Genomic DNA, 12,468 nt, shown 5'->3' on the forward strand with positions numbered 1-12,468 from the left:
GGGGGGTTAGGTAGCAGGGGGGTGGGGACAGTTATTACGTAGAGCATGTCTTTCAGTTGGCCTGGATTTTAGGCGTTTGTTGCTTTGTTCTTCCCCTTTCACCCAGGTCTGCAGCCAAATCTTCTCCCCTTTCCGCAACAACAGAGCTCGCTCCTCCTTCCGCAGACGGGGCCTGGCCTCACATCCCAGGTAAACACGCGTACTCCTCCTCTCCCCTCTAGGAACCTCTCAGCTCTTGATGGAGTTAAGCTCCCTGGTTTCTCCCTCTGGGGAGAGCGAATAGCAAGGGATTGTCCCCATTGACACAGAGGAGGAAATTCAAGCCACAGTCGGAGGAAATGAGTGACCCAGTGTCACTTGTGGAGCCAGAATTAGAAGCCAGAGATTCCAGCTCCTGGGCTAGCCTGCTCTGGACGCGCGCATTCCACTCCATCCCCGATCAGGCCCCTGCATCAGTGCTCTGCAGGGCTCAGCTAGCTTTCCAGACACACTAAAGTTACTGCCGCCCTCCTGGTACTCTCAAGACCCAAGGGGGAGACCAGAGAGCCACAGGCTTGATGTCAGGAGAACACCAAGACAAGGTCTCTCATCTCTGGGCCTCTCTTAAGAACCCACTCTTTGAGGGACTTCCCTGGTGGTCCAGGGAACTCGCGCTTTCACTGCAGGGAGCACAGGTTTGATCCCTGGTCAGGAAACTGAGATTTCATGTGCCACGTGGCAGGGCCAAAATAATAATAATAATATATATATATATATATATGATTGCTTTTCTAGATTGGCTTCTGTAGTGGACAGGTCCCTGGGTTGGGAAGACTGAGGTCTGCAAGAGGGCCCTTTGCAGAGCTGCCCTGGTGCCGCACAGCACCTGCTTGCCAGTGAGAAAAAAAGGCACCACATCCTCTGGCCAGAGGCAGCCTCATACCAGGGAATGTGGCTTGGCCAGAGCAGCTGGAGTTACATCAGAGCTGCCACCCCTCCCCCTCATTAGCTGCCCCTGTGCAGTTAACCCCTACACCACTGCATGAGATGGCTCTGCAGAATCCGACGTGTAGAAGAGCTGGGAATGACTGCAGAGATCCTAATCCCTTCTCTGCGCTAAAATCCCCATGGATTGCCCCTGGCTTTACAGTGCTGGAGTCCACTGAACTTCTGGAAGAGCCGAGGGTGCCACCTAGTGGCTAATAGAAACGAGGACACCAGTGTCCTAAGCTCTCAGACCTCTTCCTTACTGCTAGCGGAATATCATCACCACAGACTTAGATCTGGAATAAATCTTAGAGGATTCTGAAGATCAACTCATGTGACTTATAACACAAGAGCCGGGTGCGACCAGAAGCAGAAAGACTGGAAGATTATTAAGATCATCCTGAGGCAGCAGTAAAGAGACCTACTCAGAGTGGTAGCAGTAAGGGTAGAGGATGAGATGGTTAGACAGCATCACTGACTCAGTGGACACGAGTTTGAGCAAACTCCAAGAGACAGTGAAGGACAGGGAGGCCTGGTGTGCTGCAGTCCGTGGGGTCGAAGAGTCAGACACGACTTAGTAACTCAACAACAGCAACGAGTAAGGGCAGAAAGGAGGGGCTGACAGAGGATGTGGGGGAAGCTGACTCAAAGCAGTTCTGCAGCTGATTGGATGTGAAGGTGGGACATGGGCTTTGTCCTGAGGGTCTGGTCTGCGCCACCCAGTCTCCCACTGAAAAGGTTCAAAGCCTAATGGTTTCAAATCATTCTGTTCTAAAATAACCTCCCTCGAGGAAAAGAGTCCTTAACGTTTCTCTGGTCATCACAAGGTTGCCTGTGTGAATGGGAGGCCTGAAGAAAAGACTAAAGTTAATCCCAGGCTTGGAAAGGAGTAAACTGGAAAGGAAGATAAAAGAGTGGACTTAGGCCACTTCATCCACATGGGTAGCAGCACAGCCGTTGCCCTGGATATAAGCCCCTTAGGACCCCAAGCCTGGGCTCCATGCCTTTTTCACGGACGAGCTCGATTTACTCCTGACCCCAATAGGCATAAATTGGATTCCAGGTATAAGAGTCTGTTCTATGAACATAAACTAAAGAAAGAACATCTCCTGGCAACCATGAATGCGATCAAGGGGCACTTGGATAGTAGTGGAATACCTTTGATTTTAAAAAAAAGAAAAGCAGAAAGCAAAATATTCTCGTGAAAGAAAATGATGGTTTAGAAAGTAAAATGGTGGTCACGAGAGTCTGGAATTTTATGGGAATTCCATTAACATAATGAGTCTCAGATGCCCACTGTTATCTTCAGTTAATGCCTGTTGAACACCTCAGTCACTTTGCTTTGTGGAAAAGAACAGACGAGACAAACAACCTTCTCCTTATCCCATTTTGAGATTTGTTTTGGGGATCTTTGTAGACAACCCTGCTAGCTCCTTTTACGGTGGAAAACTGAAAGGAGGAAGTTACCTGCTCAGAGTCAAACTGAGTCATAGGCTAAAGCCCAGAAAGGCCACCGCCCTGTCCCACACTCCTGTTTCTGCCCTAGCTGCTCCTGCTGGTCCCTTCGCGTCGTTGTTGTTTAGTCGCTAAGCCATGTCTGAGCGACCTCATGGACTGTAGCCCGCCAGGCTCCTCTGTCCGTGGGATTTCCCAGGCAAGTATACTGGAGTGGGTTGCCATTTCCTTCTCTAGGGAATCTTCCCAACCCAGGGATCAAACCTGCATCTCCTGCATTGGCAGGGATTCTTTACCATTGAGCCACCAGGGAAGCCCAGTCCCTTCACAGAAACTCCAATTTCCACTTCCAAACACTGACATAATAGGAATCTAACCTGTTAGCCTCTAAGCAGGGCTTTAGTGCAAAAAGCTCAGAGAATGCCATTTCATCTGTTGACTGTTTGTGGGTGAGCTTGGTGTGTGTCTCCTCTTAGGCAGTTGGGCGCCCTGGGCTACCAGGATCTTCTTTAGAACCCCATCTGGAAGCATCTCAGCATCTCCCTGTGCCCAAGCATCTCCCCAGTGCTGGAGGAGCTGACGAGCCCAGTGACCTAGAGGAGCTGGAGAAGTTTGCCAAGACCTTCAAGCAGAGGCGCATTAAGCTGGGCTTCACACAGGTTTGGTTTGGGACTGAGGAGGTGAAGAACTCGGGCTGAGTAGAGACTGGACTTCCTAAGTGTAGGTGTAAGAGCACCTCAAGCTCATGGTGTTCGGGGCAAACCCATTGTGCCCCTGTGTCCCCTAGCAATGGGGCACAGGTGCCATTGGTAGGGAAGCCGGGGACCCTGCTGATGGAGGGGGCAAGGAATGAGAGCCAGGCCAGAGGCAAGGCACACACCACTCAGAGTCTAAGGAGAGAAGTAACCAGGTTTCCATCTTAGAGGAAGAAACCTGGAAGGGAGCCAGGGTGATGGGTGGGAGCTCAAAAGGTGTGGCGAGGAGCTAGGATGGTGGGGGATGTGGACAAAGGGGAGAAGGGACCTGTCAATCAAGTTCCTCCCTCTCCACCCCCACGTGCAGGGCGATGTGGGTCTGGCCATGGGAAAGCTGTATGGTAATGACTTCAGCCAGACAACTATCTCACGATTTGAGGCCCTCAATCTGAGCTTCAAGAACATGTGCAAGCTCAAGCCGCTGCTGGAGAAGTGGCTGAACGATGCAGGTAGGCCTTGAGGACATGAAGATGGATGGTGCCTTAGAGCAGTGGTCCTCAACCTTTTAGGCTCCAGGGACTGGTTTTCATGGAGGACAATTTTTTCACAGACCCAGGGTTGGGGAGTGGTTTCGGCATGATTCAAGCGCATTACATGTATTGTGCACTCTATGTCTATTATGATTACATCAGCTCCACCTCAGATCATCAGGCATTAGATCCCAGAGGTGGGGGACCCCTGCCTTCGAAGGTCTGCAGAAAGGGGCTGGTGACTGATCTATGCTGGGGCTTTCAGTGGTCAACACACAGGGCCCTTTCCTCTCCTCCTGAGTCTGGAACCAACAGAAAAATAAGACACCGGGGACAGGACCTGCCTGGCCTCACCATAGAACTGCTCACCAGAGACAAAGGTGGGGTCTCCAGAGCCAACACACCCAGACTACTGTCTGGACTGGGTCTAGAGCAGGGGCATAGGGAAGGGGGCTCTCCAGGGTCTCATGGCCGGGAGGAGGAGGCAACAGGCACAACAAAAGATCTTTATCTGGCTAATCCTTGAGTAGGTTTTCAGAGGCCAGCAAGTTACTTGGGAAAGTGTTCCAGCAGGAGTGGGGTTTGCAGGAGGATTCAGTCAGGCGTGGTGGCCATGGAGGCAATTCCAGGAGGCCCAGGGTATAAGCCAGGGGCAAAACATTTGGAATAATGAATGGAAGAGTTTGGTGTCAGGGAACAGTGTGGGATAGGGTTCTTAACCAGCATTAGCAGTATCTATGGAGAAGGCAATGGCACCCCACTCCAGTACTCTTGCCTGGAAAATCCCATGGACGGAGGAGCCTGGTAGGCTGCAGTCCATGGGGTCACTCAGAGTGGGACACGACTGAGCGACTTCACTTTCACTTTTCACTTTCATGCACTGGAGAAGGAAATGGCAACCCACTCCAGTGTTCTTGCCTGGAGAATCCCAGGGACGCGGGAGCCTGGTGGGCTGCCGTCTGTGGGGTCACACAGAGTCGGACACGACTGAAGCGACTTAGCAGCAGCAGCAGCAGTATCTTGGGACAGACAGTACTTTTTCATGGAAGCTGCCCCATGAATTATAGGCTATTTAGCAGCATCCTTGGTCTCTACACACTAGATGCCCGCCCCCTGTTGTAACACCCAAAATGCCACGAGATAGTGCCAGACGTCCCTGGGGGAAGGATGGGGGTAGTACAAAGTCATCCCAGGGTGAGGAGAAGAGCCAGTGGTGGGGCTGGGCTCTAGTCTGTAGATAGTGTGGGTTAATGGTTACTATGGGGCTTCCCCGGTGGCTCAGATGGTAAAGATTCTGCCTGCAACGCAGGAGACCCGGGTTTGATCCCTGGGTCAATACCCTGGAGAAGGGAATGGCAACCCACTCCAGTATTCTTACCTGGAGAATCCCATGGACAGAGGAGCCTGGCAGGCTACAGTCCATGGTGTCACAAGAAGTCAGACATGACTGAGTGACTAACACTTCACTTCCCAGTGGTTACTAAGGATAAAGAGGAGAGTGGGAGATGGGCAGCCAAGGATGGGACCCTCTTGGAAGTCCTTCCACATGGAAACAAGGGAGTGGGTAAGGAAGCGTCCCCACCAGGCTGTCCCTTTGGCAGGTTTTACTGGAGCGCTGAACTGAGAGAGATGACCAGAGAGTCTTAGGATCTTTGGGAAAGGACCTTGCAGATCTCTTCTGGTGTGACTCCCCGTCTGCGCCTGAATGCTTCTGGAGGGCCCTCCCAGTTGACCCCTCACACCACCTCAGCTGCAGCACTCACGCTGCAAAGGAAGTGGCCTCACACTAGCCTCTGGCCTCCAAGGGCCATTGCTTTTAGCTCAAAACCCCAGTTCCCATTTCCCTCAGGATTCACATCCAGGCCTCCTTGTAAAAGACAGACCTGTGAGTGCCACTGCCCTCACCCACTCACACCCACACATGCCGCTGATGTCTGGGTGTCCCTGAACCATGACCGCAAATGCTGGAGGCACCGAGGTGGGAGGCGTGGAGGACCTTTGCCCGGAGCAGCGAGGAGAAGCAGGATTCTCAGGCTGTTCATGCTCCCCTGCGAGGGGTGGGGCCGCGGACCTGCTGGGAGAGGGTCATGGGACCTCAAGTCCAGGGAGACAGAGCCTGTACCGTCTGCCTTCCCCTCTCTGAGCCTCCTCTCCTCTCCCGCTCCACACAGAATCCTCCCCGTCGGACCCCTCGATGAGCACCCCCAACTCTTACCCCGCCCTCAGCGAGGTGTTCGGGAGGAAGAGGAAGAAGCGGACCAGCATTGAGACCAACATCCGTCTGACTCTGGAGAAGAGATTTCAAGATGTGAGCAGATCTTTGGGGTGGGGGCAGGTGGGCTGACTTGCACAGGAGGGTGAGCATACACGCACACATCCTTGGGCACCACCCCCGAGCCCCCAACACCTGCCCTGGGAAAGGGTCAGAAACAGAGACCTGCCCCTTCTCCAGGTGCTTGAGTGACAGGCTGGGCTCCAGAAACTTCCTCCCCCACAGACCCTGCTGGCTCTGACCTCTATTTGGTACCCATGATCCCTTGAGCCGAGAGATTTAGACTGGGATCTAGAATCCTAGTGGAGAGGATTGTATCTGTATCCAGTTGAGATAAAGGAAGCAAAGCCAGGACATTGTGTATATATTCTTTATCTTCCTCACATTGCTTTGTATTTTTCAAATTATATACGTAAAATAAATACTCATTGTAAAGAATTTGGAAAATGCAGGGAAATAGGAAAAAAAATTCACCACCAAATGTCATCTATGTATGTCCCTCTGTTTCTTTCTTTGGCATACACTTGCTTCTCTGCTGGCTCAGATGGTAAAGAATCTGCCTGCAATGCAGGAGACCTGGGTTCGATCCCTGGGTCGGGAAGATCCCCTGCAGAAGGAGATGGCAACCCACTCCAGTATTGTTGCCTGGAGAATCCCATGGACAGAGGAGCCTGACAGGCTACAGTCCAGGGAGTTGTAAAGAATCGGACATGACTGAGCAACTAACACTTTCACTTCACATACACTTAAATATTTGTGATCGTATTACATACACACATTGTTTGGGACTTGCAGCAAAAGTGTACTCTGGAGTCAATATGTGGAAGCTAATAATACCAGTTATGTGCCCCATGGGAGCCGGGGAAGAGACGAGGGATAAACATGTGTGGCCTAAAGAGCCTTTAATCAGGGTCCCTTAGGGACCGGCCTCCAGAGTTTCCATCCACACCGCTCAGGTCCCTCAAGGATGTACCCGTGGCCTAGTTCTGCCTCGCAGGCCCCAGGCCTCCAGGACTGTGGCCTCCCCAGCAGATTCCCCCATGCATGTGACTGAGGACTTGATGGCTGCATCCTGCTGGCAGGATGATAAGAGTTGGCTTTTCCTTTTGCTGAAGTTTCTCAGAGTAGCAAGAGTAAGGGAGGCTGTAGAAAGGAGAGAAAGGGGGCTAAGATCAAAGATTGAGTTGGGGGTGGAAGCGGTCAAAACAAAGGAGTGATGGATATATATATATATATTTGAGTATGTATACAAATGTATGTGCTTCCCTGATGGCTCAGTGGGAAAGAATCCACCTGCCAATGCAGGAGACATAGAGATGTAGGTTCAGTCCCTGGGTTGGGAAGATCCCATGGAGAAGGAAATGGTAACCCACTGCAGTACTCTTACCTGGGAAATCCCATGGACAGAAGAGCCTGGCAGGCTACAGTCCATGGAGCCGCAAAGAGTCAGACACGACTTATCGACTCACACACACACACACACATGCTTATCTCCTCTGAAGTCTTGATGAGTCCACGTGTTTTAACTAGCATTTCCTATTCTGAGGTAGGCAGGAAGAAACCAGCTGAGAGAAGTTTTCCTCAGATTATGAGGAGAGAGGGGAACATGGGTTCTGGGGATTCAGCCTGCCCCACCAAGCTCATCAGCTTCTTTATTCAGAACTTCTCCTGGATAAGAAGTGAGAGGAGAGCCTCCACCCTATGTCAGGCCCTGCACTTGGCAGTTGACACACATTTTCTCCTTCAGTCTCCACAATAATCCTATACAGTAGTCATTATTACTCTCCTTTCATAGATGGTTCTGGAGAAGGCAGTGGCACCCCACTCCAGTACTCTTGCCTGGAAAATCCCATGGACGGAGGAGCCTGGTGGGCTGCAGTCCATGGGGTTGCTAGGAGTCGGACACAACTGAGCGACTCCACTTTCACTTTTCACTTTCATGCGTTGGAGAAGGAAATGGCAACCCACTCCAGTGTTCTTGCCTGGAGAATCCCAGGGACAGAGGAGCCTGGTGGACTACCGTCTATGGGGTCTCGAAGAGTCGGACACGACTGAAGTGACTTAGCTTAGCTTTTCATAGATGGTAAGACTGAGGCTCAGAGAGGTTGGGAAAGTTTCCTGAGGCCACAGAGTAAGGGCTAAAACCACTATTCCATCTTAGGTCTGATTCTAAAGCTTTTGCTCCATCTATTGTTCTATCCTGCTTCCTGGAACATCTCTCCCCCACCTTCGATTCTTGGTCCTGTTCCCTTCTCCTCCTGATGGCTCTGTCCCTTTGGTTTCTGTAGAACCCCAAACCCAGCTCTGAGGAGATCTCCATGATTGCAGAGCAGTTGTCCATGGAGAAGGAGGTGGTGAGGGTCTGGTTCTGCAACCGACGACAAAAGGAGAAGCGAATCAACTGCCCTGTGGCCACACCCATCAAATCACCCATGTACAGTTCCCGGCTGGTGAGTGGCCAGGAGCCAAACTGCCTGCCAAGCACTGGGGGAGATGAAGCCTGGAGGCCAAGAATCTTCCCCATCCTAAGGAAGATGGGGTGGGGGAGTATGGAGTAAATAAATAAGCAAAGAGATACTACATATCAAATATATATAATATAAAGTAAAGAAGAATAAGGAGATAGAATGTGATGGTAAGGAGCTGGTGTTTCAGTAGAGGGGTGAGAGAAGGCCTCTCTGATAAAGTGAGATTTTATCAGGGATCTAAGTATTGAAAGGGAATGAAATATAAATATCTGGAGGAAAGAGTTGTTCCAGGTAGTGGGACCAGAAAATGAGAAGAGCTGGCATGTTTGAGGAGCAGCACGCAAGCCAGTGTCACCAGGGCAGAGCAAGGAAGGTGGTGAGGAGCGGGAGATGAAGTCAGAACAGGAACCCATTCACTAAGGAAAGGTCTTAGAGGCCATCAAAAGGATCCTGGCCTTCATCTTAAGTGAAATAAGATACCACTAGAGAGCTGCCACGGGCTGCCATTTGGAGATTAATCTGTGTGGAAGCAGGATACCACCTGAGAAAGTTACAACAATCAAGCTTCGAGGGGTGGAAGCTTGGGCTAGGGTGGAGGGCATGGTGGGGGGAGACGTGGTTGGACTCTAAATGGATTTCCACCATGAAGCCAACAACGTGTGCTGTTAGCTCAGACAGGAAGTACGAAAAACGAGGCCAAGCTGACCTCAACGGTTCTGACCTGAGCAACACATTGGCAGGTGTTGCCATTTTTTGAGATTATAAAGACTGTAGAGGAACAGGTTTGAAGGGTGGGGAGGTGAGCAGAGAATTTAGAGCTGGTTATATTAGACTTAACATCCTAGGCATCCAAGAGAAAGTGTCAAGTAGATGGTTATATCTAGGAATCTAGAATGCAAGGGGAGAAGTCAGGGCTGGGAGTGATTTGAAGTTCAGGCAGACTGGGAGGCCTGGAGGGTAGAAAATATCTTCTCCATCCCTGGGATTGGTGAAGGTTGAAGATTAAGGGAGGTGGGGGTAATGGTGTTGTCCCCATGTTTCTAGCACTCAAGGGTGGCTGAAATCCAGCCTCATCCTGGCATATTTCATAAACGCATACTATTGTTTATTCTTTCACCAAACATTGATCAACCATCTACTATGTATTGTTCTTTGTACCAAGTGCTGGGGATACACAAATAAATAATATTTGTCCCCTGTCCCGGAGGACCTCACTGCCTAGCAGAGGAGACAGACAAATAATCAAATGGCAGACAACACGATGGTTTCTCTCAGAGAATTTAGGAGTAGCAGCTAACAAAGCCTCGGGAGGTGGTGGTTAGGGAAGGCTTCCCCAAGGAGATAATTAATGCCTGAGCTGAGTCTAAAAAGACAAGAAGGAGTGAAGAGGCAAGTAAGTGTGTAGCGGGTAGAGTTCCCAGAGGAGAAAGTAGAAGAACCATGGTGCAGTGGTGGGAAGCAGGGTGAAGAGGGCACGGAACAGCAGGTGGTTCCATGGGGAGGACTGTTGACAGATAAGACTGCATAGATCAGCAAGGGCCAGATGGAAGGGATTGTGGGCAGGGGTAAGGGAGGTGAAGGCTTGGGGAATTGCTGACGGATTTGAAGCAGGGCACTGGCATGATCAAATTTGCTTTTTAGAACCACCACTCTGACTGCAGTCATAGAGGGTGGCTTGAGAGGCACCAGGCTTGGTTTCAGAGATGAGTTAGATGTGACCGCAGTTATCCAGTAAAGATAGGATGAAGGCCGAAGCAAAGCCATTTGGTTAGATGAGGGGCATGGGAGAGATTCAGGAGATAATTAGAAGGTAGAATTATTAGGTCTTGGTTAATAGCTTGAAAACTGGGTGGGGGCAGGGAGAACCATAAAGGGAAGAGAGTACTCTGGGATGCCTCTCTGCATTCAGGCCAGACTGACTGGGTAGAAGCTGGTGCCGATGACGGAACAATTATACGTAGGGGAGGAGCTGGCTTAGGAGTAGGAAAAAATTATTTCAGTTCCTTTTGTTTTTTTTCATCTGGCTGTGCTGAGTCTTAGTTGCTGCATGTGGAATCTAGTTCCCTAACCAGAGATCAAACCTGGGGCCCCTTGCATTGGGAGCACAGAGTCTTAGCCACCGGATCTCCAAAGAAGTCCCATTTTAGTTCTTTACACCATTATGATATACAGTAAGGCCTATGGGTCACCCAAGTAGGAAAGTCCCCGGGCACTTGGAATAATGGGTCTGGAGTTCAGAAGGAAAAGCCAGGATAGAGAAGTGAGCTGGGGAGTCATAAGCACACAGGTGGTGGTTGGCATCCTGGGTCAGGAGGGTCTCACCTGTTTAATTTGTACAGAAGAAGCAAAGAAGAAAATTGAAATCCCAACCCTGGGAAACACCAGCATTTGAGGGCTGGGCAAAGGAAGAGGACCGAGGGGAGAAAATATGAAGGTGGAGCCAGAAAAGGCAAGAAATTGCAATGAAGTGGGTGAAGCAGCTGTAAGGAGCCCTGAAGGATTGCCGTGGGAACACCGATGAAAGACCCCCAAATCAGGATGGGATGCAGGAGGGCTGACTCCCTAATTTGTTTGGAGAACAGGTTGGGAATTCATAAAAAGAACAGCATAGCAGAAGGAATAGTCTGTGAGAGGCATTGAATTCTAAAACAACATGATGCATCTGGGGAACCACAAGCTTTTTGTTCTGGCTGGAGCTAAGGGTTTAGGCCTAAGACAGGAGGTTGAGGAGAGCTGGATCATGGTGGGCCATGGATGCTAAATTACCCTCGAAGCTATGAGGAGCCATTGACAATTTGAAGTTGGAGACAATATGATGTTCATTGACCATTCATTTCTTAAATATTTATTGAGCACACACTATTTGGCCCTGAGATGTGGCAGTGCACAGGATCGTTATTGGTGATCTCTGCTTAGAGTCTAGCAAGGAAAACAGACATTAAACAGAATGCAATTTGTGATGAAGCCTCCAGAGAAGGCGTGTGGGTATTTGAGGGACCAAACCTAGTCCAGGTATCAGGGACTTCTCTTTGGAATGATGGTCAAGTTGATGGCAGAAGAAAGAGTAGACTCGAATGGGGTAAAGGTCTGAGTTAGAGGTGGGGAAGGGGAGCAGGATGGCGGGGCAGAGGGAGTGTTGGGAAGAACATTCTCTGCAGATGAAACAGTGTGGGCAAAGGCCCTGAGGCTGGGGTGGGCAGGGAGAGGAAGCACAGAAGGTTGGAATGGAACACAGGGAGGGAGACTGTGTGAATGAGGAGGCTGGAGCAGTAGGCGGGCTAGATCCTGTAGGGCACTGTAGGCCACGTGAAGGAAACCGAACTATGCCATGAGAGATTTGGAATCTTTAAAGATGGGGCTTTGTCTAGAATAGTTGGGAGGTAGCTATCACCTCAGTTCAATCCGAGCTGGGGACACCAATGTGGAGAAAAGAAGTGGGAGGCATGGAAGAGCCATAAAGGAGCATCATGCATTCTCATCGTGCATTGGATACTGAGCACCTGCCAAGTTCTGGGTGCTGCAGCAGACACTGAGGATCCAGCAGGGGACCACACAAGCATCACACTCCCCTCATGAAGTCTCCAGCCTAGTCAGGGAGAAAGATGTTAAATAAATAGTCACATTAATACTTGCAGTCAATGCTAAAGGAAAACAACCCTGAATATTCATTGGAAGGACTGATGCTGAAGTTCCAATAATTTGACCACGTGATGCAAAGAGCAGACTTATTGGAAAAGACCCTGATGCTGGGAAAGGTTTAAGGCAGGAGGAGAATCGGGTAGCTGAGGATGAGATGGTTGGATGGCATCACTGACTCAATGGACATGAATCTGAGCAAACTCTAGGAGATAGTGAAGGACAGAGGAGCCTGGCACGATGCAGTCCATGTGGTCGCAAAGAGTCGGACTCAACTGAGCGACTAAACAGGAACAACAATACTTGTGGCATCCTGAAGGAAGAGGGTAGAGAAAATGCTCTAATTCGGTCTTCTCCTTGGGTCTCACTGGAACATTGTCCTTGGGACTGGGACATAGTTTCTTCTACTTCTGGTGTGAAATAATCTCCAAGATATACTGTTAAGC

General features: G+C 50.2%; 1 protein-coding gene across 2 annotated transcripts in view; it reads left to right on the forward strand.

The window, feature by feature from the left end:
- Window positions 1-12,468, forward strand: part of POU2F3 (POU class 2 homeobox 3) — an 87,801-nt gene that overhangs the window by 70,567 nt on the left and 4,766 nt on the right. For both annotated transcript variants that reach the window (XM_010830473.1, XM_010830475.1), the window contains exons 6-10: window positions 107-189; window positions 2,898-3,080; window positions 3,484-3,625; window positions 5,818-5,954; window positions 8,207-8,368. In XM_010830473.1, the coding sequence (XP_010828775.1) occupies window positions 107-189; window positions 2,898-3,080; window positions 3,484-3,625; window positions 5,818-5,954; window positions 8,207-8,368 (707 nt within the window). The remainder of the gene's footprint in view (window positions 1-106; window positions 190-2,897; window positions 3,081-3,483; window positions 3,626-5,817; window positions 5,955-8,206; window positions 8,369-12,468) is intronic.

This window comes from Bison bison, unplaced genomic scaffold (genome assembly GCF_000754665.1).
Source record: "Bison bison bison isolate TAMUID 2011002044 unplaced genomic scaffold, Bison_UMD1.0 scf7180017864518, whole genome shotgun sequence".
In the NCBI taxonomy this organism is placed as follows: domain Eukaryota; kingdom Metazoa; phylum Chordata; class Mammalia; order Artiodactyla; family Bovidae; genus Bison; species Bison bison.